The 25,837-nt window shown below is 40.5% G+C and overlaps 3 protein-coding genes across 3 annotated transcripts in view; 1 reads left to right on the top strand and 2 right to left on the bottom strand.

The window, feature by feature from the left end:
* Positions 1-5,279: 5,279 nt before the first annotated feature.
* On the bottom strand, positions 5,280-19,337 carry kiaa1328 (KIAA1328 ortholog). Its single transcript, XM_062416332.1, has 10 exons — positions 19,065-19,337; positions 18,814-18,914; positions 18,517-18,632; positions 12,739-12,863; positions 11,373-11,755; positions 11,031-11,249; positions 10,758-10,847; positions 10,468-10,568; positions 10,111-10,219; positions 5,280-5,508 (listed from the first exon to the last, which is right to left on the bottom strand). The coding sequence occupies exons 1-10, from the start codon at positions 19,323-19,325 to the stop codon at positions 5,280-5,282; spliced, it is 1,734 nt and encodes a 577-aa protein (XP_062272316.1). The 5' UTR covers positions 19,326-19,337.
* Positions 19,338-20,283: 946 nt separating this feature from the next.
* Positions 20,284-23,719, top strand: tpgs2 (tubulin polyglutamylase complex subunit 2). Its single transcript, XM_062415406.1, has 7 exons — positions 20,284-20,359; positions 20,494-20,573; positions 20,659-20,746; positions 21,169-21,309; positions 21,482-21,595; positions 21,705-21,868; positions 22,348-23,719. The coding sequence occupies exons 1-7, from the start codon at positions 20,284-20,286 to the stop codon at positions 22,564-22,566; spliced, it is 882 nt and encodes a 293-aa protein (XP_062271390.1). The 3' UTR covers positions 22,567-23,719.
* A 144-nt stretch (positions 23,720-23,863) lies between these two features.
* Positions 23,864-25,837, bottom strand: part of aqp7 (aquaporin 7) — a 3,369-nt gene continuing 1,395 nt past the window's right edge. The window contains exons 2-6 of the mRNA XM_062415404.1: positions 25,417-25,543; positions 25,177-25,314; positions 24,928-25,046; positions 24,561-24,778; positions 23,864-24,334 (exon numbers count right to left, since the gene is read on the bottom strand). Of these exons, the coding sequence (XP_062271388.1) occupies positions 24,136-24,334; positions 24,561-24,778; positions 24,928-25,046; positions 25,177-25,314; positions 25,417-25,543 (801 nt within the window). The 3' untranslated portion in view covers positions 23,864-24,135. The remainder of the gene's footprint in view (positions 24,335-24,560; positions 24,779-24,927; positions 25,047-25,176; positions 25,315-25,416; positions 25,544-25,837) is intronic.

The raw sequence follows: 25,837 nt of genomic DNA, 5'->3' as shown, positions 1-25,837 counted from the left end.
CTCCTTTTGGATGTACTAAAACTTTGGCACTCAGAGAGAATTTGTACCAGCCTGGCTAGCCCCAGGACCTTTTCTTCTGCACACATATACACACCTCTTTTCCCCACAAAACACTGCTTGAATGACAGCTACCTTTTTCTGGACCACAAAAACTTTTACTTGAACAATGAGGAGAAAAGAAAAGTAACAGAAACTATATCAAATCTACTTTCAATGACCAACCCCACTGAACTCTTAAAGGGAATATGGATGTCAAAAGTCCAACAAGAACATAACAAACTTTTTAAAAAACTGAATAGAGGATTGCCGTAGGAGATCTTTCTGTAAGATGGTTTGAGTTTGGGGCAATTGACTTTTGAAGACCAATTTATAAGACTTGAAACACGAAGGGACAAATACTCGAAGCAAGAACTTAAGTAGGGGATGTGATATTTTCAGGACACAAATTGGCTTCGATTTGGGATGGCCATCTTTAGCTCGGAGTGCCTGTCCGTTTCCAGGGGATACCGTTGCCAAGGAGAGCCATAGCAACGGTCTCCAGGGAGTCTTACCTGTCATTCCTTAGTTGTTTTAGGGACCAAAAGACCAAACATTTTTATTGCTGAGGACTTGTAGCTCTAATATACTCGGACCACTGCATCTCTTTCAGTCAGTGTTAACTGGTTGAGGAGTTGCCCTTAAAAGAAGTGTACATTTCGAATATATACAACACATGTATATATATACATATATATTGCTGATATGCTTTTTGAATACAGGCAAAACTATTTCAGATGACCAAATGGGGTCTCTCACTTCGCTAGTTTACAATTACTCAAAATGTTTATTTTTTTCTCTTTCTCATTTTGTCTTGGGAGGGATGGAGAGTGCATGGGAGGGGCTGCTCCGTATCACAGCCTTATCTTTTTTAACTTGACATCCTAACCTCATAGATAGAATAACATCAGAAACGTTTGAAATATATGAACTTGTTTATATTTGCAGTACATATATATGTATAACAAGCATTCAAGCAAATGTATTCATATATACAGTATATATGGATAAATAGATATTAATCACAAACAAATATATGTATTTATATGCACATATTTTATATATGTGTGTCTGTATATAGAACGGCTACTGACTATGTTGAGCTGTAATTTTTTGTAGATTTTAGCTGGAGTTTGAAACATTGCTCTGCTTGGGAAGAATCGCAAATCTGGCAGCTCCCAAAACTGCAGGCATTCCTATCTCTGATTACCTATATGCTGACACACAATATATTGCTAAAAGATACATGTGTGAGAATACACATATGGTGTAAATATTATCTGAAAATGCAAAAAGCCACATCTCAGTAGCAGGCTTTAAGAGAATCAGGCTAAATGATTTTAGAGGAAAAAGACAATTATCTTCGACTCTATTCCAAACATATCTTTTGAGCTTCACACAGACACACAGACACACAGACACACACACACATGCACATGCACACATACAAACACACAAACACACACAAACTTCTCTTTGAAACTTGAACCAAAATGATTACGTCTCACAACCCTTGCTCTCTTTTGCATTCAGTAAAGTGCATGTAGCGTATGTGCTGTCACCACGTCAAGGTGTGCCTTGTCACCTGCAGAATCTGCCATCAAACACTGTGCTCTCAAAAAAGAAGAAGAAAAAAAAGGAAATACACACTGCTGCAAGCAGCCAATGCGCTATTATGATGTCAAAACTACAGCCAGATTCATATCATTTCTCAGCCATGTAGAGAGCTTCAGTGCATGTCCACTTGAACAAACTGTCCGACCACTGTTGGTCCATCAATGTCTTTAAAAAAAAAAAAAAAAAAAAAAAAAGGGCATTTAGATCTAATGTAGACTCATGCGATTACACTTCAGATAAAAGTGGGCATTAGGTAACCTGTTGACACAGGTACTAACTATCAAAGCTGTGTGCAGGGCACCTGTGACTACGTTCCACTGGTTGGAGTCAAAATTAGGGTAAAGTTCAGGGTTACGACTGACATGACATGACTTCATAAGAGAAGTGATTGAGCTTATTCGTCCTGGCGTTAGGTTTTAATGGTTATGTAGGTGATGTAATATTGATGAATATGTTATAATTAGAGAGCTGGCTTCCAAATGAACAGAATAAGGGAGGAGGTTTTATGTACTTTCCCATCCAGCAGTTAATGTGTGGCTTTCTGCTGGTAATACTTGACACGAAGCATATCCTTTAAAAGATGTTATATTGCCTTATGTTATATATTCTTGTGCAATTCAATATAAGCATAATGAAACTGTAAAATGAAGCAATAAGTGTGAAAAGCCATTTATCCATCACAATTGCTGTATCACCGAGGCTGGTTTCATATTGCTTTAGCGTACAGTTTCTCATAATAGTCTACAAAAATGGTATGAACACCTACTATATACCTGCAAAAGGTCAACAGACTCGGATTTATTGGACCCTGCATTCAACACATATTCAGCTGGTGGAGATTACTCAATGAATATTTATAGATATGAATATTTATAAGGCTATATGACACTTTGGAAGACAATGCTTCCTGTTGGGTGCTGTTACTAGTTTTCCTATAAACTGCTCATTATGCCATTTCCCCCGTGTCTGTGTCTAACCTTTTTAGCTGATTGAATAATTTAACATTTACATTTACCTTCCAAATCCAGTGAGGCCAAAAGATGCCACTACACATCGGAGAACGCCTCTGTTTGTGTGCACCTCGTGACAATGCCCTTAGCATGGCATACAGTGCAAACCCAATGACCATCATGATCATTTTTTGCTCTGACAGTATCCAGGGTGGGTTAGTACAAAACATCCACCTGACCTGTCCTTGAACTAACAATAACAGCTCAAGTTAAATGTCATATGTCTGATATCCCTGATCGCCACACTGTGTGCCCTCTTTGACTGCCCGCTCCCCACCACTGCTCCGAGAAAAAGGTGTCGACACGGTCTGCGCATTTCTAAATGGTTTGTTTGAGCAATCACTCATGTCTTTTCACCCAGCCCGTGTTTCCATGTCGAGTGAAATAACGGAGGGGAAGCAGAACGACCACCGGAACTAAGAATGCCAAGCACCTCATCTTCATTCGCTCCAACTTTAAGCTGCAAGTTTACATGAGAAAAGTAAAGAAAAGTATAGTGGTTCAAAAACAACAAGAAACAGAGCAGAAGTTTGATTATAAATATATATATATAAATATATACATAAACCGATGAATATACTGTAAATTGTTTTTTTTGCTCTGTTTTCCTCTGTACATAGGTTTGCATATTTTATAGGACTTTTACTTCTATCTACAAGGACTGGATAAAGTACTTTAAATACTTTAAAAAAAAATATATGAATGAAAACATGATAATGCTCATTAAAACCAGGTACAAAAAAAAAAAAAAAAAAAATAGTCGCTAGGATACGGTACAAACTGTAGGACCTGACCAAGGCATTTATCCAGAATACAGTCAGGGAGAGCATTGACCTCAGTTAGAGCTTAGACACACATTGACCTATTTTATAAAAGAAATACTTTGATGGGTTCTATTCATTTATTTATTTGTTTAGATATTTATTTATAAGTTATGTCTGAGATGATATGCATGCTTTCATGGCATTATTTTTCTATGAGTTGGTACGTGACCAAATAGTTTTTATATGACATGCATGGGCCACTGTTGTGGTCCACAGATGATCATTGTTCCTGTCTGCAGGACCATGCCTTCAGCACTTCTTAGATGATGGAGAAAACTGCTCCTATTGACCAAGTGATGTCAAAGACAGATCTGAATCATTTATTTATGTTTATTTATTTATTTATGTTGTGTTGTGTGTATTTATTTATTTATTTGTGCTGTTTGACTCAAGATCTGAGCTCTATTATTGTCACTGATCAGTTTGCTTCTTAAGTGCTTCTTTGTATCACTACATCGCATTCGGCCACTTTTAAGTATTTGGGAAACTCCGAATTGACCAACTTCAAGGACTGAAACTACAGAAAACAATGCAGTCAGCAACTGTGTTTCTAAGCCTTATGTATATTTGTGTTTATAATCATATTGCTCTGTTAAAAAACAACAACTTTGTTACAAGGTGGTTTTAAAAAATACCAATTGGAAGAGTCCTCTTTTGGTTTTGAGCATGCCTCAATTTTAAAATATTTAAGCAAAGTCAACATGAGTTAGGCGCTCCCTCGTAAATTAACTGTTCAATCAGATATGTATTCACTACTGAATATATGCCTTGAGGTCACTATAAGTTGCTGCAATGTAAAGAGCTAATGTCTGATGAATTGTTAATCACTGATTAACTGCTTGCATAAAACACCAGTTTTTGGTTTTAAATCTTTACTCTCCTCATCCCATTTTATCCCATCCAGCTTTGTATCATTTGACAGAGCTCTGATCTTGTTCAACTGATGTGTTCTACCGAGAGCAAAATTCAATGAAAACTGCACTATCTCATCAAAAAGAATTGAGTTACTATCATTTTTATTCTGTGCTGTTATAAGTGGCTTTATTTTTAAAAACTCAGTAGAGTTGCTAAAATCACATTTTACTTCATGTGGTTTAAAAGTATTCTGGAAATCTATTTCCCAGTTTCAGCACATATAGAGGGTGGGGAAATGAATGTTGCATATTAAGCTTTGCCAGGTTCCTGATGAGCTAAGCTTCTGATTGGGCAGTGCGCTTTAGGCTCCCGCCCCCAACTCTCCAGACTGCACCATTCTCTGGTCCCCTGGACTCTTTTTTTTGTAATTTTAAATGAATGATGCGTCTCAGCTTAGCCCAATAATAAAGCACAGTCTAGAATAAAGTGTCCTGTGTCGTGTCATAATTACTGATAACCTATCAATACCAGTATCTCTTGTTTTAACACAACCACCTCAAATGATCTGAATGTTCCCTCTCCTTTTCTTTCGCTACTGACTACATATTTGAGGTCATTCCGAATTTTCATCATTTAAAAAAGGACACTGCCACAGTCCTCACAGACGATCAATGTATCTCAGTGGCAAACAGTTCTCCTGCAGAAGCAACACAAAGCATAAATTACAAACTAGGAAGATAACCAATTCTGAATAAATAATTGTTTATTTGCATTAAAAACTGTATAACGAGTTCAATCTAACACATCATGATCATGCTAGTTTAGCAGGTTAATAGGACATTAAATGTAAGACACTGACAAAGTTAAGACCAAACTGGTGAATATCATCAAGCGACTGGATGACTTTTCCTTTCTTTGCTATTAATTTTCCTCTTTGTCAGCAAATGAAGAAAATATCCTCCAGTATTTGGCTTTCTTCCAGGTCCTGCTGAGTATTTTGAGGATGAGGCCCAGCAGGGGTAAGCAGACTTCTGCAGACTGGTTTTGGGGTAGTGAGTGCCGGTCTACGATGTGATGTTGTGGTCCTTTGAGTGGATGGTTTGCAATGCTCAGGCGCAGAGATGGGACTAAAGATATCCAATAACTCCACCACAGAAAAATCCAACCTGAAAAACAAAAAAACAAAGAAAAAAAACAGTAAAACTTTTGGAGGTTTCTTTTTTGTGTGTGTGTGACCTCAGCTTGTATGAAAGTTTCAAAAGTTTGAATGGGCACAGGCTACATTTATAATACAGAACCCAGCAGAGCCCTGTGGACGGAGAGTGTTTTAAATGAGCTGTTTGATTGTAACAGAGAAACGCACACAAAGACAGTCAGCTACGTGCCCACAAACCTAAGCAGAGCAGCTGCAAGCAAAGGGACCATCACCAGACATGTACAAGGCTAAAGTATACTTGGAGCTCGACGCTTGTACTAAAATATTTGTCATTCACCTTTCACTTGTTAACATCGACAATATAAAAGCAAATCTCTCTTCGAAGTGTTAACAAAATCTTTCTTGCTGAAGTACCTACTGAACCCTAACAAGCAGCTTTAACAAGTCAAAACCACTGGGGCGTCCCGGCAGAAAAACAGTTTCTTGCAGGTGTGAGAGAAAAAGGGGGAGAGGACCTGGTGCTTTCTCTCCTGGAATAGAAATGAGGGAATGTGCAGTGAAATAAATAAACCAAAACGGGGGAGATTAAGCTAATAGAGATTCAATCCCTCAGTCTGGCTGGCTTGATAAATTATTCAGTGTATACACAGTCGAACGACGGCCATTCCAGATACAAAACATGAATTCTTTAAAGCACGCTCCACTGATGTTGCTAACATAATTCTCTGCTCGTTTAAAGCTGCATCGATTTGCATCGTGCAGCTCGGCACACAGCTCTCCCAGGTATGGGCAATCTTTGGCGTGTACTTGTTGATATGCATGTGGGTGGTCAGCAGACAGACACACTGGTGGAACATTCAATCAGAGCACATTTATGTTCCTCCACACGTAACTATAGACCTTGATATGTCATGTTTTCTGACTAACTTGAGGCAGCGCATATCGGTAGCTGGAAAGCTTTAAAAGGCTATATTTTGCTTTGCCAACATGATCTAATGTATGCATGTTTTAGCATGAGGGAGAGAAAGCGAAATGAGGGTTAAGTCGGCTGAGGGATGATAACCGATGGGGGGGGGGGGGGGGGAAGAGAGTGAAGCTCAAGTAAGTAAATCTGTCTTCCTCATTTGGTCTCCTGCCTGTCAACAGCAAAGGAGAAAGAGAAAGAGAGAGAAAAAGAGCGAGAGTGAGAGTGTGTTTGTGAGAGTGAGAGTGTGTTTGTGAGTGTGTGAGTGAGTGTGTGTGTGTGTGTGTGTGTGTGTGTGTGTGCCTGCTTGTGCGAGAGACTGAAAGCGGGTGCAGCTTTGTGGATAGAGAGGAAGGCAGAGAGGGAATGTGGGGGAGGGACTTTGGCTGGGTTCCTTCTCTCGAAATGTGAGAATTTGCATTTTTATTTGTTGATTTATTTAACGGACAGGGCTCTCAAACAGCCATCCATCAACAAACGACATGTTGGTAATGAATAATGCATCACTTACCGGCGGTCACAATCTATAACAAGGGGAGCGCGGGGGGTAGGGGTACAGTTTGGGCAGGAAAGGGGGGGTGAATGGTAGCAGAGGGGGTGGCACAGAGATTGCACAAAGGCTAGAGAGAATGCCAATAGATTTTCAGAGGGCTATACAGTACAACAAAGAACTTCATTTCTTGGCTCCAGTTTGTGTGAAGTAAAGTTCTGAATTGCTGCTCGATATTAATATCCCCCGAGGGACTCCTGGCAAATAAATTTTACTGCTACATGCATACAGAACGGACATGGACAACAGTTTCAGCAACATATGTTTCTGTCATTGCAGAAAAAAGAAGTAACTTTGAAAAATTTAAATTAAAAACAGGTCCAATCATAAGTAGTCTGAAACAAACTGCACTATTCTGCTTTGAAATATGTTCTTATCTTCGAACACACATAGAACTGCATCCTTTGAGTGTAATAAAAATTGTTAGGCTTCATTCTCCCAATATGCCAGTACTTTGTTGTTCTCTCCAAGCTCCATAAGACCAGATAAAAAATTCCACACAACTCTTCTGCATACGCTCCCCACCTCCTTCTTCTCACTCGTAACTTTTCACTGCTTATTTGGCTCCTCTCTTTCATTAAAGATAGCCGTCTCGCCCCGACGCTCCTTTTCATTTGCAGTCCAAACAGTAAGATAAAAAACCTATAATGGCCGCTGCATATATCCCGCATGTCAATTTCCCAACCAATCAATAGCAGACGGGCAATGGCAGGAAGGATGGAGATGAGATGGGCGGGGTGCGCTGGAACTGTCTCATTACTAACTAGCACAGGATTCATGAAAGGATTAAGGAGGTCACTTATTGTTAACCCCAGCTTCGTTTGGCAATTTGCACAGCAAGATTGCACTGGTTAAGATTAGATAGTCACAAGGGGCATGTTGTTGCCAAGTGAAAGAAAAGGGTTCAGGTAAGGTGCTAAATTTTACAGGAGGATGGACCAAAGTAAGCTGCTTCATTTCATCTGGCTTTCCACAGTGTTGTTTTTGCATTGTTGTTACAGACTGACAGCAGATTGTTTTTCTATCAAACTTTTCCTTATATAATGAAAGTAGTATGCAATCCTCCTAATGCAATTACATTTATATCTATATCTATATACCATCCATTTAAACTGACCAAAAATGAGCTAAGAACAACCACATACTATTTTGCCTTTATCTCACTGACTGTAATTTATGTAGTTCATCTAAAATTTGGACCAGTGAAGAAAAACCATATGTCTAATCCAAATCAGTGGATTACCAAAGGATTACAACTATCTGAAGAGATGCACATGAAAAAACATGTTGCAAGAAAACCACAAAAGACATCTGAGAGGCAGACCTCCTCATTACTGGTAGTAAAAAAACACTGTCAGTAGCTAAGAGTCCAACAATTTTAATAGGCTTTGGAGGTGTAAATGGATGGTAATAAGATCTGATACCCTGGGTCCCTGCTGGAATTAATGGGCATCTGCTGGAGCTCACAGATCAACTTGGACCACGCACTGCTTTGTTTAAAAGTTACTCACTGGAAGTTGTAAAACTTCACCTGTTTTAAAGAATTAGCTTTCCAACTATTTGTCCTCAAGGACATTTTACAGCTACTGTAACTCCTATCAGCTGCTGTCATAAAACAGTAGAGGAGAGAATTTAGACATTAAGGAAGGAAAAAATAGCACCTACATCTACAAATGAATGTTTGCCAAAACACACACACACACACACACACACACACACACACACACACACACACACACACACACACACACACACACACACACACACACACACACACACACACACACACACACACACACACACACACACACACACACACACACACACACACACAGGTTAATCACTGTTCCATGTAAAGGTTGAAAAAGGTAATGAATTTCTCTGCCTTATTTGGAAGGTCTGCTTGCACTCAGTGATTCATTCCTGTCCTGAAACCCCCTCTCTGTTCTTAAACCTTTCTCACCATTTCCATTTCTATCCATCTCCACCTTCTCTAACTTTCCTTGCTTCCCATTTCTCACTTTATCCAATGATCTCGCCCCTCACTCATCCTCAAACACACTTTTTACATCTCTCCCTCACTCTTGCTTTCTCTGTCTCATTACTGTGGCCGCAAGAGGAGGGAGGGCAGTGTGTGCATCCAGAAGTCTGTTCAATTACACCTGCTGCAGGGTCCCTGCTAGGCCGACTAATGGAACGCAGCATGTCTCCTGACAGGCTGGCCGCAGCGCTAGCTAGCCCAGTAAAAAGCTTCATTTAGCTTCTCACAGCTCGAAAAGTTAGCTGGACTAAGAAAAGTCATCATTTAGCCTCCAACACTGCAGTATATGCAAACACAGAGAGATGCTTCACATGCACTGATATTTATGTGTTGCAATATTGTTAATATTTTTTTCATAACTTGGGGGGAAAAACAAATTATATTGATGTTAAAAGGTCAAACAGAACAAAAAAAACACTGCAGCCTGGAAATAATCGTCCTGGAGTTACCTGCGCCGCTTCTCACCCTTTTTCTAAGACCAACCTTCTTTGTTTTTTAACTGGTTCTTTAGTTCTGTTGAATTTAAGCTCACTGGATGTTCATAGATCAGCTACTTTCAATGCTTGCTATCATTTACTACTTATCCAGGGTACTGTTCACCAGAATTTCCATAACACGGTTGTCTCCTTGACTTTTAACTAATTACAGGTTGAAAGGTTTAAGGTTGAGTTAACATAAAAGGTATAATAAATAGTCCTGTAATCCTTCACTATGCTAAAATCTATTAAGAGTAAATCCTAAATGCTTATTAGGGACGACTCCGTCTGCATTTTTTCCGGGTTGTTCAAATGGAAACGCCCACTCAGACATTAACAAAAAGCAGTGACGTGGGTTAGAGCACTGAGAGGCGGAAACAGTGAGTGCTCCATCCGTCTCTGTGGCTACTGGCTAGGCGGACTTAGGGGTTTATATCGGTTTATATGTAGCAACGTCATCATGCTGAATGTTACGTCAGATCACGTGGGAACATGCTTTTAGAAGGGCTTGGGAAAATGTCCTGTTGACGCTATTATTATTATTATTACTATTATTCAATGATGTTGAGTAAAAGTGTTACCTGGCTTCAGGGTCCTTCTGGGTCACAGGCACTGACGTAGGCTTCCTCACACTTGCAGAGCATTTTGCAGGAGATGTGGCCTTGTCCCTTCTGGACCGCTCCAAGGCCTCTGTTGAGAAATGCAAGATGCAAGTGTTACAGAAGCTAGAGCAACAACACGGGTGAGACAGTTTTAAAAATAACCAAATGATGAACTTCAAAGTTTTACATGGAATAAATACTGTTTGAAGAAAATCCAACTTGACAGGCTCGAAGCTTAAGTAGAAGATATGTTTTGAGATGAGATGTTCCTCTATGTGGAGACAAGTAAGCACATACAGATATCCGACAAACAGAAAATACAAGCTTAAAACTCACCACAAGACTGAATGATAATGTCCCTAGGAGCTGGTACAGTTTGCGAACATTTTTCATGCAAGCTCTGTTTTGCAGGAGGTACTTCTGCACCTTCACGCACGCTGCAGACAACAGACATAAGATACCAGTTGGCTTTTGTGGCTTTTGAGTATAGGCCTATGTGTATACAGTTGTATATGTGTATTTGACATTGAAGAGTGTGTGTGAGGAAGAGTTTGTGTCTAGGTGAGTGAAGTAGTTGTAGTTTGTTCGAGTGTCTGTCTTCCTTTCAGCCAGACTACTTGGTTTACCTGGAGGGTAAATCTTGTTGGGTGAGACCCTCTGGATCTCCATTCTTAGTCTTTGAGCTGCTGAGCTCAGATTGAGTTCCTTCTTGAAACCTAAACATAGGAGAAAAAGACTTGCTAATGTTCTGCAATTCTGCAATGACAGACACACAAGAAGCACCCATAGCAGTAATTACCTATCTATTAACTAACAATAGCCAACTATCACGTTATACCACCTAAACATTAAGAAAATGTCACCAGTTAAGGGCCTTTTTTTCGGCTTCTGTGTTCTACCTTTTGCAGTCGAGATGCGACTGTTGTAGCTGTTGATTCTGTCTATTGAGCTTCTCCTCTTGCTCAGCCAGCCGTGCCTGCAGCCTCTCTCTCTCCATCTCCAACTGAATCTTCTGCAGCAGCAGCTGGTGCCTCTTCTCCTCCCAGTCCTCATGGCCTAGCAGAGGGCTGGTCAGGGCTTCTTTAGTCTCTGAGCCCATGACATTCCCATTCTGGAGCCTGCGTGTACACACCCAATTAATTAGCTTTATATCCTGTTACCCTGTTTGTATCTTGATTAAGTGTTACATTTGGCTGAAACTCCAGGAAAGTGGTAATTATATACTGTCTTGACCACTGTACCTTTCACATTCATGTTGGCTGAAGTTGTCCTGGTGGCCATTCTCTAGAGTATGGTCATTATCGCTCCTCCGTTTCTGTATTCTGTAGCCACTGTCTTGGCAGCTGCCTTGATAGTGCTCACATCTGTGGCGGGACTCCGAGTGTGACTCCTTGCACTCCCTTTTCTGAATCCTATGCTGATTGATTGGCCTGTCAGCTGGACTGAACTCACTATCACAGGAAAGAGAGGAAACAGTTTGTACAGCTCCTCTTCTTCCACCACCACTCCTGTGCGCTTGAGGCTGTCGCGCCCAAGTAGTACCAAGGCTGAGGTATGAGCCATCAAAGAGCGGACCATTAGCACTGCTAGTAGTTCTGCTGGGCGCTTCCTCACTACTGAGCACCTGGGCAGGGAACAAAAAAGACAATTAATGCATTTTGGCCACTTTAGGAAGTATTTGGAGTATTTCACCAAAAAATGTTAGGCTGCTCGTTAAAAAGCTGATGTAGAGCTGGGCTAGAATTAACCACCACTCACCAACCTCATTCCTCATGTTGCTTTGTGCAACAAAAGCTTTCCCCAGGTAGTTGGGAGAGCTGTTTCATACAAGCGCACATTTCACTTGTGGGTTATCACAATCTAAAACAGCGTTTTAGGCACCCAACTTCAATGATGTACACAGCAACGCTGCACCTAATCGCATCCTGTTTAGTCAGCTGCTGCTGCTGCTGCTGCTGCTGCTGCTGCTGCTAGTCTGCCATGTTGCTGCTTTCACTACACGCCTTGTATAGACATGGTGCTTCATAGCAGCACAAATGCAAATCATGCTTCAAAATTGAAAAACTGGACGGTGGCCACAAGATGAAGAGGACAATTTTCAACTGAGCATAACTGGCAGGTAAGCCAAGGTCAGGAACATTATGAGATAAACATAAGGAGGAAAGCCCATCTTATAGTTGACTGGGGAAGAGACTGTGACTAATTTGCTGAGGGTCAGAGAGCAGGCAAACACACATTATTCAGAGCCAGGGCGGGACAATGAGGTTGGCCAAGTCATCTATTCTATCTACAGAGAGGCGTCTTAGCTTCTGAAGTGTCACCTTGAGAGAGTTTGCAGTATGTTGTAGTCATATCGAACCAGTGACAGAAGTGGACCTCTATAATAATTTGTTATGCATTATAATGGCACTTGGCCATGGGACAATGTGCTATTACATGTGGTTTCACTAGATGTTTTTGTGCTTGAGTGCCTGATAGATTGCAAACAGGGGGTATTCTCTGAATATGGCTCTCCTGGGAGTATGGCCATCATGTTAAACAGCATGATGCACTTGCAACAACACATGTATGTACAATCTACCACACACACACTAGCCTATTCCTTACCTTGCTGTGGGCTGGTCCCTGGCTGAGCTGGGAAATGGACTGGTTGAGCTTCGCCTGTTGCTGAGAAAGGTATTGTTGGTAAAGCCCAAGCAGCTCCTGGCACTCTCTGTACTGCTGCTGCAGACCTGGAGCACCAAAGGTTAAGTATCTAACAAAGTTATACAACGAAACTAAACACAACCTCTAGTCTAGAACATTTAAATCCACCTCTGGATTCAGCTGAGACAAGGTAGATTTTGGGTCACATGAAAGTGTGTGACTTAAACAGATGCGCGCCTAAACATTCTTAATAAAATGTTAAAGAAATTCTTATTCAAAGTCAGAACTCACTAAAAGTGAAAGAGTGGCTCTATTGTCAGATGAGGCATTTTGGTGAGGAAAAGGCTCTCCTATCTAACTTCAATGAAAACAAGATTAAACATAGATTTAGATTGACAATCTGAATTAAACCCTAGTTTCTGCAATCAATTAAACATTGGAGCAGGGAAGTAGAGAGGGCTGGAAAGCTAAAAAGAGGCCAGCAAAAAATCAAAGTTGTTGTGGCACAGAGTTTTCTTCATCTGGGTCGGGCCAAGCTGTGTTGAGCTGAGCTGGGCAGTGCCGTGCCAGGCTATCTGCCAGACAGAGCGCTGGCAGACACAAGAAAACTAATCTGGAGCGGAACTACTGCTGCGCCTCAGGAATCCACTAATGACAGTGGCAGCACCACACCACACCAGCACATACAAAGATAATGAGCATGAGAATGGGGCGACTACACACAGACACACTTACACACATTCAATAATCAACCTCAGTCTGACTCCGACTTTCTAGTACGCATACAAACACTAACACAGTGAGACATGAGAGCACAAATTCCCCACCTGCAACAGCCCACACACACAAACACTACAACAAAGCAAGTAGTACACACACTCCCACCTAGGCTGACCATAAAGTGTGTTCCTCCAGGCCATATCTTTTTATGATGGTGGCCCTGCTCCCCCAGCTGATGAGTTTCTCAGCATCAGTTTGAAAAAAAAAGCCTCCATTTTAAGAGAAAATCAAAGTTCAAAGTAGAGTCTTATTGAAGGAATAGTTGGCGGAACACTCCATAAGAAAACACTTTGGTTGTTAGAAGACTTCAATCAGGCTGTGGAAATGAAACAGAGGGAAAGAGAAGAGAGCGGGGATGACTTTGAATTGAGGACCAGACACCAGACAAATGCAATGCAGCAGCTTCCATAAACATTGGGAAAATGTGAGGAAACACTTTGATTGAACCCTCCGTCTAACTAAGGCTCCTTTCCCGCTGCACTGATAATGTCCATGGGAGTAGCGCTATATGGAAAGCTTAAGGACATCACAAGGACATCACATCATGTAAACCTATGCTGGGAGGTCTATTTATGCAGTATGAATAAGGGTCTTGAAGGGGAGATACTGAATATGCTTATACAGCTACACCTTACCTCAGTTCAAGATAGAGAGTTGTGTGTTGAGTTGAAAAATGCATGCTGCGCATATTTCACTGCATTCGCATACAACACCATTTCCATATGATTTCTCATGCCTAAAACAAATGTTTCCTGATAGATACAAATATACCGTACGGTACACTGGATACAAAGAGCCAATACAAATATAAGGGTATGGCGGAAATGAGAAACAAACAAAAATACACACATGAACTCTAGCTGTGCTGTAGTACCAACAGGCCTGTAAGCATCCCTTTGCCCCAGTGCCGTAAATGAAGGTAACGTGTGTTAATGTGTTGACAGGCTGATGCAGTCCCTGGACAGCAAGCGCAAGGTAATCTGAACCGAGTGGAGCAACACTGATAAGATTCCACCTCTCTGCCTGATGCTACACTAAACATGCTTCCTCCACAGCCTTGGACATCAGCCAATGGGGGCCAAGTACTCAGCAAGCCCCTAGTTTACATCAGACCTGCAAAGTGCCAACAATGACTTACTCCTCCCCCCTGCTCCAAAAATACTCAGAATCAAGGGCTTGGGTTGAAGAGGCTTCAGACAGGGTCTGTCAAAATGATTCACTTCCCTGTCAGGCCGAGGCTCAAATGAAATAATGAAATCCACTTCAAGGTGGAACAAATTTGCACAGGAGGGGGGAATATTTTAAAGCCTGCTTTAGCGCACTGTGCCAAACAGATTGAGCCTGAGCAGGAATGTGAGAGAGGGGGCGGAGACTGATGTGTATGAATATGTGTGTAAGAAAGCAATGACGGGGAATTAATAGAGGAAGACAGTTTACATAACTGCTTCAATACTACTGAATCTGAAGGGGAGACACGTGTACAAGTCACACAATAAATCAATAAATAACTCCTCCAATCAGCTAACAATCAAAATACCATTCCAACCACCACCATTTATATTTTCATGATCACAACTAAACATCAGTTTCATTAGGCCCAAAAGTTTATACTTGCTGAACAATTAGACTTGACATCTGTGTATCTGTGTATGGAATATGTCGATGCACAAGCCCCACAATGCAAAAAGCCAAGAACACTCCATACTGTGAGTGTACCAACTTAATACAACAACAACTCGATTCAGTCTTGATAATTTTAGCAAAGATTTAATGCATTATGTATTATTAATTCCACATTAACCCCACGATTGGTTCAGTTTGATTTCATTACATTCAATTAAGCAGTACAACTGAATCAGTCAATAATAATATAAACCTTAGACTAACTCAGTTCAATGAATGGCATTTACTTTCATGGCCAAACTTTAGCCTCCAGCAGCTCAGTGTTTATATATTTTCAACAACTTCCTCATAAATATACACGTTTTCCTCCAATTTAGTGCTACAGAGAGCTCACAAAAAAGCCAGTGAAAAGCACAATATTCACTTTATTTCTTATCTGTGTAAATGATAGTCAGTAGGTCATGTCTCAATTAAAAAACTTGGATTAAAACTAGATTTTAGATATTAATTTGTTTTCACACTCCTAATAAACAACACATAGCTTCAACCCATTAAACATTCCAAGAATAAAGAAATAAACACCATGACCAGATCGTGACAATCACCGCAAAGTTGACATCAAGGAATATTAGGGGCTTAATCTGCCATAAAAACAATGATTTTAGGATTCTCCAAAAGCCAGCTTCTGATGTATGCTTATCACAAAAAGCACACTCGATACAACCAGATTTCCACATTGTAAATGTCATACATCCAAATGTGGGAGGATAAAAATGGATTTAGCTCTGGCAAAATCTTCTAGCACAACATGAAGCATTTTTTCAATGACATATCCTAACAGGGCTGTTATTCCCCTCTCTCCATGGCCGCAGGATTCCCTCCAATTGTTTCAACTCAATAAATGGCATTAGCTGCAACACCTGCTGTGCCTTATTCTGGATACAGCGAGTAGAACGGTGCACCCTGTTAGTAACGCCACCTTGACTTCTGCCCATGCCAACATGCCTTGAAGTACAAAAGGCATCCTTCCTTTCTGAACCACAAATTCAATCCTGTGTGCCAGTCAGTTCCAAATGTCAGCCGAACACCCAAAATATCAAAGATACTTTCCCCCTCTCATCCTAGGTGGCTTGGGGCTAAGGTATAGCCCTACATTCTTTATACCCCTGACAACCCTGAATCTTGGTTAGATAAGATAAGCTGAGGCCTAATGGAATTAGATTTGACAAGACTCTCATTCAGTGTGTTTGCCTTTGGTGTCTCCTTAACCTTTCAGAGAAGTGCTGGAACCTCATGCCTGAGAAGAGCCTTCATGACTCTTGCACGCACTTTAAAAGACTGCGTTATCCCCCCTGAGGTGCTTGGATCTGAACACTTTTTCCTCTCAAATACCTTTTTAATGGAGTTTAGAAGTTTGGTGTAAATGCCAAGTCTCCAAGCCAAAGTGCCTTTAATTGAGTTGTGCTTTCCTAATTTTCCCCGCCGCCGTTGCCAATCGTGCAATTTAGCAGGCCGGTCAATTACTCTTCATATTTCACAGTGTTTTTAACCTAAATTAACTGCTGGCTATGTTCTGGTTTGACCTGAGTGGAATTGTTAAGAACAGTAGATAGATTAAGGCTGTAGGTGCGTCGTACAATGCATAAAAAAGCATTATATTGGCACTAACCTCTTCCTAGACAATCACAAATGAGCTGGTTGCCCACCTGATCTCATTTTGAGAGGAGGAAATGAATGATAGTCTACAGTTATACAGAAGTCTACAGTCATTCATTAAGAGAGAGCTACACAAATATGGTAAATGAAAACAATGCAGTCTTCTCAGTAAATATCAAAATTCATCTTTGGATGATAAAATGATTTAGATGGTTCTGGCCATGGCTCCAACCATGAAATTGATTCTGTACACAACAGCGGATAAGCTACAAGCACTTACAAAAGACAACTGCAGCAGGCATCAAACAAATATAAATGAATCTGCTTCATTTCTCTGCTTTTTGGATCAAATTGAAGAGTCTTACGTGTAGATTGTGCATGACCTTACCTAAGGCAACACTGCCCCCTGCAGACCTTCCTGTAGAATACCACATACAGCATTACCTGCAATATAACATTTAAATTGCACTTTAGGAGCATCTTGCATGGAGAGACAGCCATGTGCCACAGAGTGCCAGAAACAGGTTTCTATTCCAACCAAAAACTAAAACGGATGATTTTAATGATAAGCCCCTGCTTCTAGGCTGGCGTTATAATAAGCAGTGAAATAATTTGGGCTGTGTTTAGTATTATACCTTTTTGTAACAGATTGTGAAATTGTGTCTGGTCGGACAGCATTTTTCCTCCAGTGGTTTTATTTTTAAAACTACTCCAACTATTTAGCAGTGCCCTCCTATAACATTGTTGGACTCACAATGGACAGTTTTTCCAAATCACTGCGGCAGAACCAGAGATATCTTATTTTTTATTATAGGCATTCTTCTTTCTTGTCAAAACCTGGCACCTACATTACCCAGCTCAACCACAGACATTTCAGTCAGAGATTTCGTTCTGTTATGCTAGTATGGGCTAATATAGCCTCAAGCTGCTAACCACATGGAACAGACCACAGAGCTCCACACCCCCACATCTTTTCATTTTCAAACTTGTAGTCTACATCTCCAACTGACACTTCCTCAAGTGACATCACTTAAGGCAATTTATTAGACTTCGTGCAGCTCCCTTTATAGCCATGAAAGGCTTCATACAACTTTTTTCATATATGCAGCAGTACTGCTCATGACCTGTAAACAGACTTTGATGTCTAAAATCAATGGGTTCTCCTTTAAGGCATGGAATAATGCCACTGCACCACCATACTCTACTGTTGCGCCATCATTCCTATTTCCAAATGTGTTGCTAAGTGCCTCATATCATAAAAAATGAGCATGCAACATGGAAACATCTGCAATATATTTTCCAAATTGATAAAACCATCATAAATAATCTCTGGTTTCCTCATAAGTGTAACAGTGCAACATTTTGCAATCTCCTTAATGTGTTAAGCAATCATGCAAACAGCAATCATGATGCAGTGAAGCACATTTTACACCATTCACAATATCAAACTTCACTGAAGACGCTTCATTATTTTAGCCCTTATCACTCAACAGAACAGTTTCATTCACTACTCTTCTACAGACCAGTGCTATCATTCACCTTACCCTAGTTAATGCACTATTGTCTACTCAAAAAAAAAAAAAAACATGAAAAATACAACAAATCACTTCACCCACCACTCCAGAAAGAGTCTCACTCACTATTGTGTTTTTGTTTGGTTGGTTATTTTTTAAAGGATACTCTCTCTTTCCTGTGCTATGACCACATTTTGCTGCTCCAGCTGTTGGATCTTGCATTCAAAATGTCCCTGTTCATCTTTCAGGCGCTGCACTGACTCTTCTTTCTCCTCACTCACTCTAGAGAAAAGGAAATAACACTCTTAAGGGATAGCTGGTCCACATTATGTATTCTAAGATACAGGAGTACAAAATTACACAGTGCAGTCAGGTGTTGCTTTAAATGATTCCATTCATAGTGAACATGCATGTTAATATTAACACTCTCAAAGTTCAGAGTCAGTCACATAAAGAGGGCTACCTGGCTAGTTCTTCAATGAGGTTTGCAATGCGGCGCTTATCTTCAGGACAGAGGTCTTTCAAACACACCTGGCTCTGGACTCTGCTGGTTTCAGACATTACCTGTGCAAAGAATGGTTAGCAAATGTTGGGAATAATAAACATGGTCTAATGCTGAAACCTTGACAACCTCAATACACCAGTACTGAACTCGTAAGAATATTCATATTATTCATATGCCTTCTTTTAAATACATAACATCTTCTGGTTTACCTGTGACAAGGGGAGAAAAGTACCAGAGGCCTGGGAAAGGGTGTGCTCCATGGCTATATCAGCACTGGGATGGACTGACACTTTTTCCTTGGTGTAAGCTCCTGAGTGATCGCATTGTAAGTGGCCCTGTTTCTTGCCAGCTTTCTTTAGTGCAGCCTCATTCTTGGAGTCAGAGCTACGTCTAGCTTGCATCTTGGTGCTTTTTTTACTTGTGGTACTGGCGCTGCCTGGTCCCAAACTGAAAGGGGGTTGACATTTCATCACTCCATCAACTCCTGGGACAGTTTGAGAGAAACAGAGAGAGAAGACGAGGATGCAGTGTGGATATAAATTACATCAAATAATCTGAGACTGTGACCAAAATAGTTCAAACAATGCCACTGAGACTCACCGGGAACAAACACCAAGGGCTGTTCCTCATCGGATACTGTGTGAACAGGAAAAGGAAGACAGGCACTTTGAATCATAAGGATGGAAAGCTACTGACGCTAATGCTTACTGTCAAATATTTGTCCGCTTGCCATTTCTGAGAAAACATTACATTCACGTAGCACAAAAAACAAAAAGTTAGCTATCTGTTAACTGCAGATGGCCCTTGTGTTATGATGAGCTCATTGGCAATACTAAAAAAAAAAAAAGAATAGAAAACAGACATACAACATATGTGATGATAGCCAGCAATAATACTGTTGCCCCCAAGTTTCGATATCAAAACGTTAACGTAACTTTAAAGAGACAACGTTAGCGTTAAGTTGGCGTCCATGCAACACGTAGTTAGCTAGCGTTAACTAGTTAGCCATCTCACTTCCCCCAAAAGTAAAAACTTTCCAAAACTGACAGAGGGGTAGCATCTATGGTACTCTTTCAAAGGGCTTTGCTTCTTCATATATTAGATATGTACACATAGGCTGGACAGGGAAGCCGACGTCGTTAGGGAAAAGTAAACATACCACCATTCATCCAAAATATCCCCGAATTTCCACTTCTTGTTGAAGCTGCCGCCATGTTGAAACAACCGCCACCCTTTCCAGGGAGCCAAGCGTTGCTAAGGACGCTTAGTCCCGCCTTCCTGTTACAACTGAAGTGTTGATTGGCTATTCTGTAGAAAGACGGCTTTCTATTGGTTTGTGTCCAGCAGAGCAGTTTCGAGAGAGGTAAACGACACCAGACTGGAGAAGGATGCTTTCAGGGTGTCATATATAAACTTACGGTCTGAGAAATGGAAGAGACTAAAGACAGCTTAGCGTTTAAAGGTGTTGCTGAGAGGCTGACGCTTGGCATTCCTCGAATACTGGGTGTGTATTATGTGTGCCTTTGCTCTGAAACTAGCAATAATGTTAACGTGCAGGTTAGCTAGCAAACAGGCTGATGCCTTAATAATGGCAGCTGGACTTTAATAAATGTCATTAATGTGTCCCTATTGTGTCAGAGAACATGCCTGGTGTGGTCGACGTGCGGTTCGCAGAGAGGGAGCCTGCAGAAAAGAGGAGTCTGCTGTCATGGGAGCAGGTGAAAAAAAATACACCATACCAAAAAAGTCTGGTCTGTGCACTCTTGTCACATGTATAATAAACCAGCTGTATTTCTCCCCCAGAAAAATACTTGTATTTTGCCAGAGGACCTGCGAGATTTCTACCTGACCACTGACGGGTTCACACTAACCTGGAGCGTTAAACTGGACGGTAGATTACCTCTATAATCACTATTTATTGTATATTACCTGTATAGTAAATCCATGAGATTTGTTCTTTTAAAATCAGCAAAAGAACTGCTGAAATGTGCCCAATTTTACAAATCAATAGACCCTGATTGTTCTAACTATTAATTCAAATTGAAGACTGATGTATGTTAATTCATCTTTCTAACTTTGTAGGAAGATAAATATATATTATAATTAATATAATATATATTATTTAAAAACATATTTTATTCAAATTAAAGGCTACTATTACAGTTATATAACACATTGCCAATGCAAATGCAGCTTAATATTAAAAGCATATATCTCTTTGGACATGCTTACCATCATGATATATGTGCAAAAGAATTCAGCAAATAAATCATAATAACTGTATGGGTGTGCCTGTGTGTGTTTCTGTTACAGATGAGTGTGTTCCCTTAGGATGCATGATGATTAACAGTGTGGCCAGGCTGTGTCCACTGCTCCAACCAGTCCCACTTTTCTCCCTACCCAATGCACCTTCACTGGCTGACCTGGACTGGGAGGAGAGCAGCACAGAGAATGGTAAAACTCATCTGTCAGATCCTTATGTGGGCCTAACTCTAACAATTACAGTGTGTCAAGTTCAATCAAGTCTGTTTACGTGTGCTCAGTTGTGCAGAAAGCAGGCTAATCAATGAAATGGTGATTGGAAAGTAAATATTTATTCAAGATTCATTAATGCTATATCTGGCAGGGTCGGAGCATGCTCCTGCTGCACCCCATTTTGATTCCCGGAGCCGCATCTTCGAGTTGGATTCTTGTGGTGGGAATGGCAAGGTGTGCCTGGTTTACAAAAACTGCACTCCAGGTGATCTGTTTATATTCCTTACATTTCTCATGTCAGCAATTTCTCTCAAACTAGTTTATTTTATTATTAAATTCTTGCATCACTAGATGTTAGTCTTTGTATTTTCCAGGTGTGGTAGCCCAGCAGAGTGATATTTGGTTCCTCGACCGCTCGCTGTGCTGGCATTTTCTGACGGCAACCTTCACCTCTTACTACCGACTGATGATCACCCACCTGGGTCTGCCTGAGTGGCAGTATTCCTTTACCCCATATGGCCCCAGCCCCCAGGCCAAGGTAGCAAACAGCTGAGTGTCTAATTACTCTTTCACAGACCACATGTTTTGTAGTCTAAATGGCACCTATAATACTTAATAACACCACTTGAGGTAATTGTAGGTATATAAAATACATTTTATTAATTCCCTTCACAGTATATTACAATGTTGGCTGATTTAAACTTAAACAAGATGAAACAACACTCAAAATATGATGAAACAATGCATGAAAGTGTTTAATCTTTTAATATCAAAGATATGACAGTTGCAGACAAGTCTTTTAGGCCTCACCATCTTTCTAATTTGTTTTACTTTTCTTCACTGTATGCCAAAGTTCATGAGAATGTAAAATGCATTGCTGGAATATTTACTAAAGGAAGTAGGGGGGTTTTTGTAATTTCTCTGTAGTGTCCTCACTGTTACACCCAGTTTCTAATGGACACTGTATAATAACTATAAACAGCGATGTAAACTATCTACCACCTGTTCCCTCTACAGCAATGGGCATCACTGTACCAGCCGCTGACCTTCAGGAGTGAGCTCAGCCTGGCTGATCCTGCTGGAGATTCCTTTCTCAACAAGCTGGATCCTACCAGGGCCTTTAAAGGCAAAGTCAAGGTACCCGCCCCCAAGAAGAAGCAGTCAGCACAGTGCAACTTGGTGAGCACTGCCAAGAGCCAAGGCAACACAGGAAGACACAGCGGGACAAAGCGGTGAAAAGGTTCCTATCCAAAGAAGACATTTCAACCAGCTTTAATGTCTATATGACCAACATGGCTTTCAAGAGCTGTCGAGATTAAGCTCTCTGAAGCAGTGGGCCTTTCCAGCCAAATACATCACCAATAGATTCTTTATTTGCAACCTCATTTAACCCTGTTCAGTAGTGACACCTACTGGTAAACATATATAGCAGCCAACAAAGAATCACTGGCTGCTGCCATTGCACAAACAATACTAACACATAATAGCAACTTGTACCACCACTGTAACCAGTGAGGACTCTTTTGGCACTGCAGTCATATCAGCAGGCTTTGTTTGCTGTTGTAAATATTTCATTTTTGGATGTATTATACAACATTAATATATAAAATTATAACTTAAGTTTGACAATAAGTAAATAACATCCCTTTATGTTTATGTGACTGCAAAATTGAAGGAAACAGGAAAATAATACTGTGTTGGTTTCAGATTGAAAGTAAAGGTGCTCATATGAATGGATATTGGTATTTACCATTTGAAACTTGAAATTAAATGATCACATTAATTAACAGAATGAAATTAATCACACAATTCACTGAAAATTACTGTTATTGTGAGACGAGATACAGAGCTTCAGCAGACATATGCACTGGACAGATTAAGTGTATCAAGTGTATGCAAATCTAACCTAAAAATACCTTACTCCATGTTACATTATCAACAACTGTAATATACCATCATTGAGGCTTCAGTAATCTGGTACTCACTGGCCATTGTGTCACTGCAGTGCCTCAATGATACTGTGCTTCCATGTAAACAAAAAAATAGACCTACTGAGCCTTCCTGTAATTAAATCCTCTCTGATGATTTCACATTAATGGATATGACATATAATATGTTAGCTTTATTCAGTTTGATCACCTGATGCCAGAAGCATGTGACTAAGCAGACTTGATAAGACATCTTTGCTTAGTTGTTTGTTTTAGAGCTCCAGCATTAAGATTCATATATACTTTTTTGGCTCCAGGCTGCTGTGTGCTATAGTGTATGAGAAATGAGCATGTATATTATTTTTGGTTGTGCTGCTGCCATCAACAGCTGTGAGGAGCCAACTCCTATGGTTTCTCATTTGTTTTAAAAAGATATATAAAGGCAATGTATAGGGGCTCTTTTTTATCTTCACTGTACTTTCTAAGCTTGTGTAAGTGGCCCTTCATTGATTGTTATAATAATGAAACTTATTCTGTCTTCCGAGGTTATATCAGCTGCTGTTGTCTCAATGATATAAACATAAAACATAAGCCAGTGCGTGCAGTTTCTTTACCTTCCAAGCATAAAAACAGCTCTACTTTACTTTTCAATCTTTTACACAAAATGTGCCATATGTATTGCAGTCGCTCTCAATTACATTAAATTTAGTTGAGTAACTAAGATTAATGATGAAATTAATTAAGTAAAACAGACTCTTCATTTTCTGCCATCCCTCATTTTAGAAATTAGTTTTTAAAATCCTTCTTCATCGTGGAATGTTTCAGCTGCACACAAATATCAACAAAGCTTTACAAGCTACACAGAGAGATGGGGGTCTCACACACACACATCAGCACAGATGTTTTTCTGTTTTTCCAGAGGGAAAGTCTCCTCTTTCAGCTCCTCCATCACCCCTTCATCCTGTTCAGGGAGGAGAGGGTGGTGCAGTTCCACTAAGGCCTTGTATAGCCCTGCACCCAGTACACCTCCAACAGGGGGGGCAACTAGAGGCACCCACCACCACCCATTGCCAGCTCTGCACAGAAAAGAGAAAAATAACCACAAAAAGTCTTTATTATTAGTAAATATTTTTTACATCCATTTTCCATAAACAACTATCTTTTTAATCTTTGTGGTAAAAGTACACAGATGATTCAATAATTTACAGCTGTTTTGACCTTACTGCTGACCCTAATTGAAAGTGACAAACGGTGTCAAGCTGTACTAAATCCTCCCCCAACTACCAATAAATCAGTATGTACCTGAACACATCAGGCCCCCAGCCTGCGATGGCAGTGAAGACTCTGGGTGCGATGTCTCTGGTCGGGTTGATAGCGTAGCCACTGTTGCTGCCTAGAGAAATGCCAATGAGCAGCACCAGGAGACCCACTGTGACAGGCTCACTGCCTGCTGCGGCCGGTTTGTTCCTCTGGTCAGACAGTGCAATCAGACACAGCAGCAGCATAGCTGTGCCAAACACCTGGCACACACACACACACGGCACAAACATCACAACAAAATGTCAAGATAGCTGTATGTAAAACAACACAACAAAGGAAAGGGGTTAGTGCAAAGAATGTGTCAGATGATAGTGATTTGTAGCTGTAATCCTTTAATCCTTCAGTCTACCTGGTCAATGAATCCACCCAGCAAGGAGAGATATGGTGCTGGATAGGTAGCAAAGATACCAGCTGTGGCCCGTACACCATTTACAGTCAGATTTCCTCCACAATAGTCATATATGGCGTCTGCAAAAGGAAATAATATTGATAAGAGTGATAATTGTGGATGTATGACAACAAATAAAGCTTTATCTGTGATATATAGTTGGGTCAAGAATAAGTAAATATAGAAAGTCAATGTCAAGTGTGCCCTCACCGTAGTATACACCATAAATTGTCCCTGCTGCCAGAAAGGACCCCAAAAGCTGTGCAAAAACATACAGGGGCAGCATCTTCCACGCAAGGCGGCCAAATGCACACATTGTGAATGACACTGCTGCGTTCATATGAGCTCCTGATAGATAGAGAAAGCATGGGAAATATGTAAGCAACACGATGACTGTAATGACCTTTGAGGACTCTTAATCGTAGGGTTATTAATGGTCAGTTCTCATACCTGAGACCTTCCCTCCAACATGAACCCCCAAAGCAACACCCAGTCCAAAGCCCAGGTTGATGCTGAGGTACTCTCCAAACGCTCCCTGGCCTGTCACTACCTGGGCTACAGACCCCAGGCCAAACACCTGGATACAAAGAAACATCCAAACATTAACAGGTAGGGGTCACAGACAATTAAAGACAAGCAAATTAAAGGAGAACACTTATTTTCCAACAGATAAACTAGTAAACAAGTAATGAACAGGTGAAACATTTAACTAATGATTTGTGTTAAATCTTATATTCAAGTGTGTCAATCAAACGACCAAGTTCATCTTAATGTTTATACTGTTTTATGATCCAACAAAACAAAATACAATAGTGTTTCCTGAGGAGCAAAATATAAAAACCAACAACATGTCAGATAAAACATAAAAGCA

The sequence above is a fragment of the Scomber scombrus genome, chromosome 3 (assembly GCF_963691925.1).
Source record: "Scomber scombrus chromosome 3, fScoSco1.1, whole genome shotgun sequence".
In the NCBI taxonomy this organism is placed as follows: Eukaryota; Metazoa; Chordata; class Actinopteri; order Scombriformes; family Scombridae; genus Scomber; species Scomber scombrus.
Note: the sequence above shows the minus strand (reverse complement) of the source record. Positions and strands in the feature narration are given on the sequence as shown.

Bases quoted from the DNA above. Each gene is read 5' to 3' on its own strand.
- kiaa1328 (XM_062416332.1), bottom strand. From the start codon at position 19,325: ATGAAATGTCAACCCCCTTTCAGTTTGGGACCAGGCAGCGCCAGTACC. The intron at 18,915-19,064 runs GTAAACCAGAAG...TTCTTTGCACAG, and splicing joins CTTTTCTCCCCTTGTCACAG to GTAATGTCTGAAACCAGCAG. The intron at 5,509-10,110 runs GTAACACTTTTA...TTTGTTTTTCAG, and splicing joins CAGAAGGACCCTGAAGCCAG to GTTGGATTTTTCTGTGGTGG.
- tpgs2 (XM_062415406.1), top strand. From the start codon at position 20,284: ATGGAAGAGACTAAAGACAGCTTAGCGTTTAAAGGTGTTGCTGAGAGG. The intron at 20,574-20,658 runs GTGAAAAAAAAT...TTTCTCCCCCAG, and splicing joins GTCTGCTGTCATGGGAGCAG to AAAAATACTTGTATTTTGCC. The intron at 21,596-21,704 runs GTGATCTGTTTA...TGTATTTTCCAG, and splicing joins TTACAAAAACTGCACTCCAG to GTGTGGTAGCCCAGCAGAGT.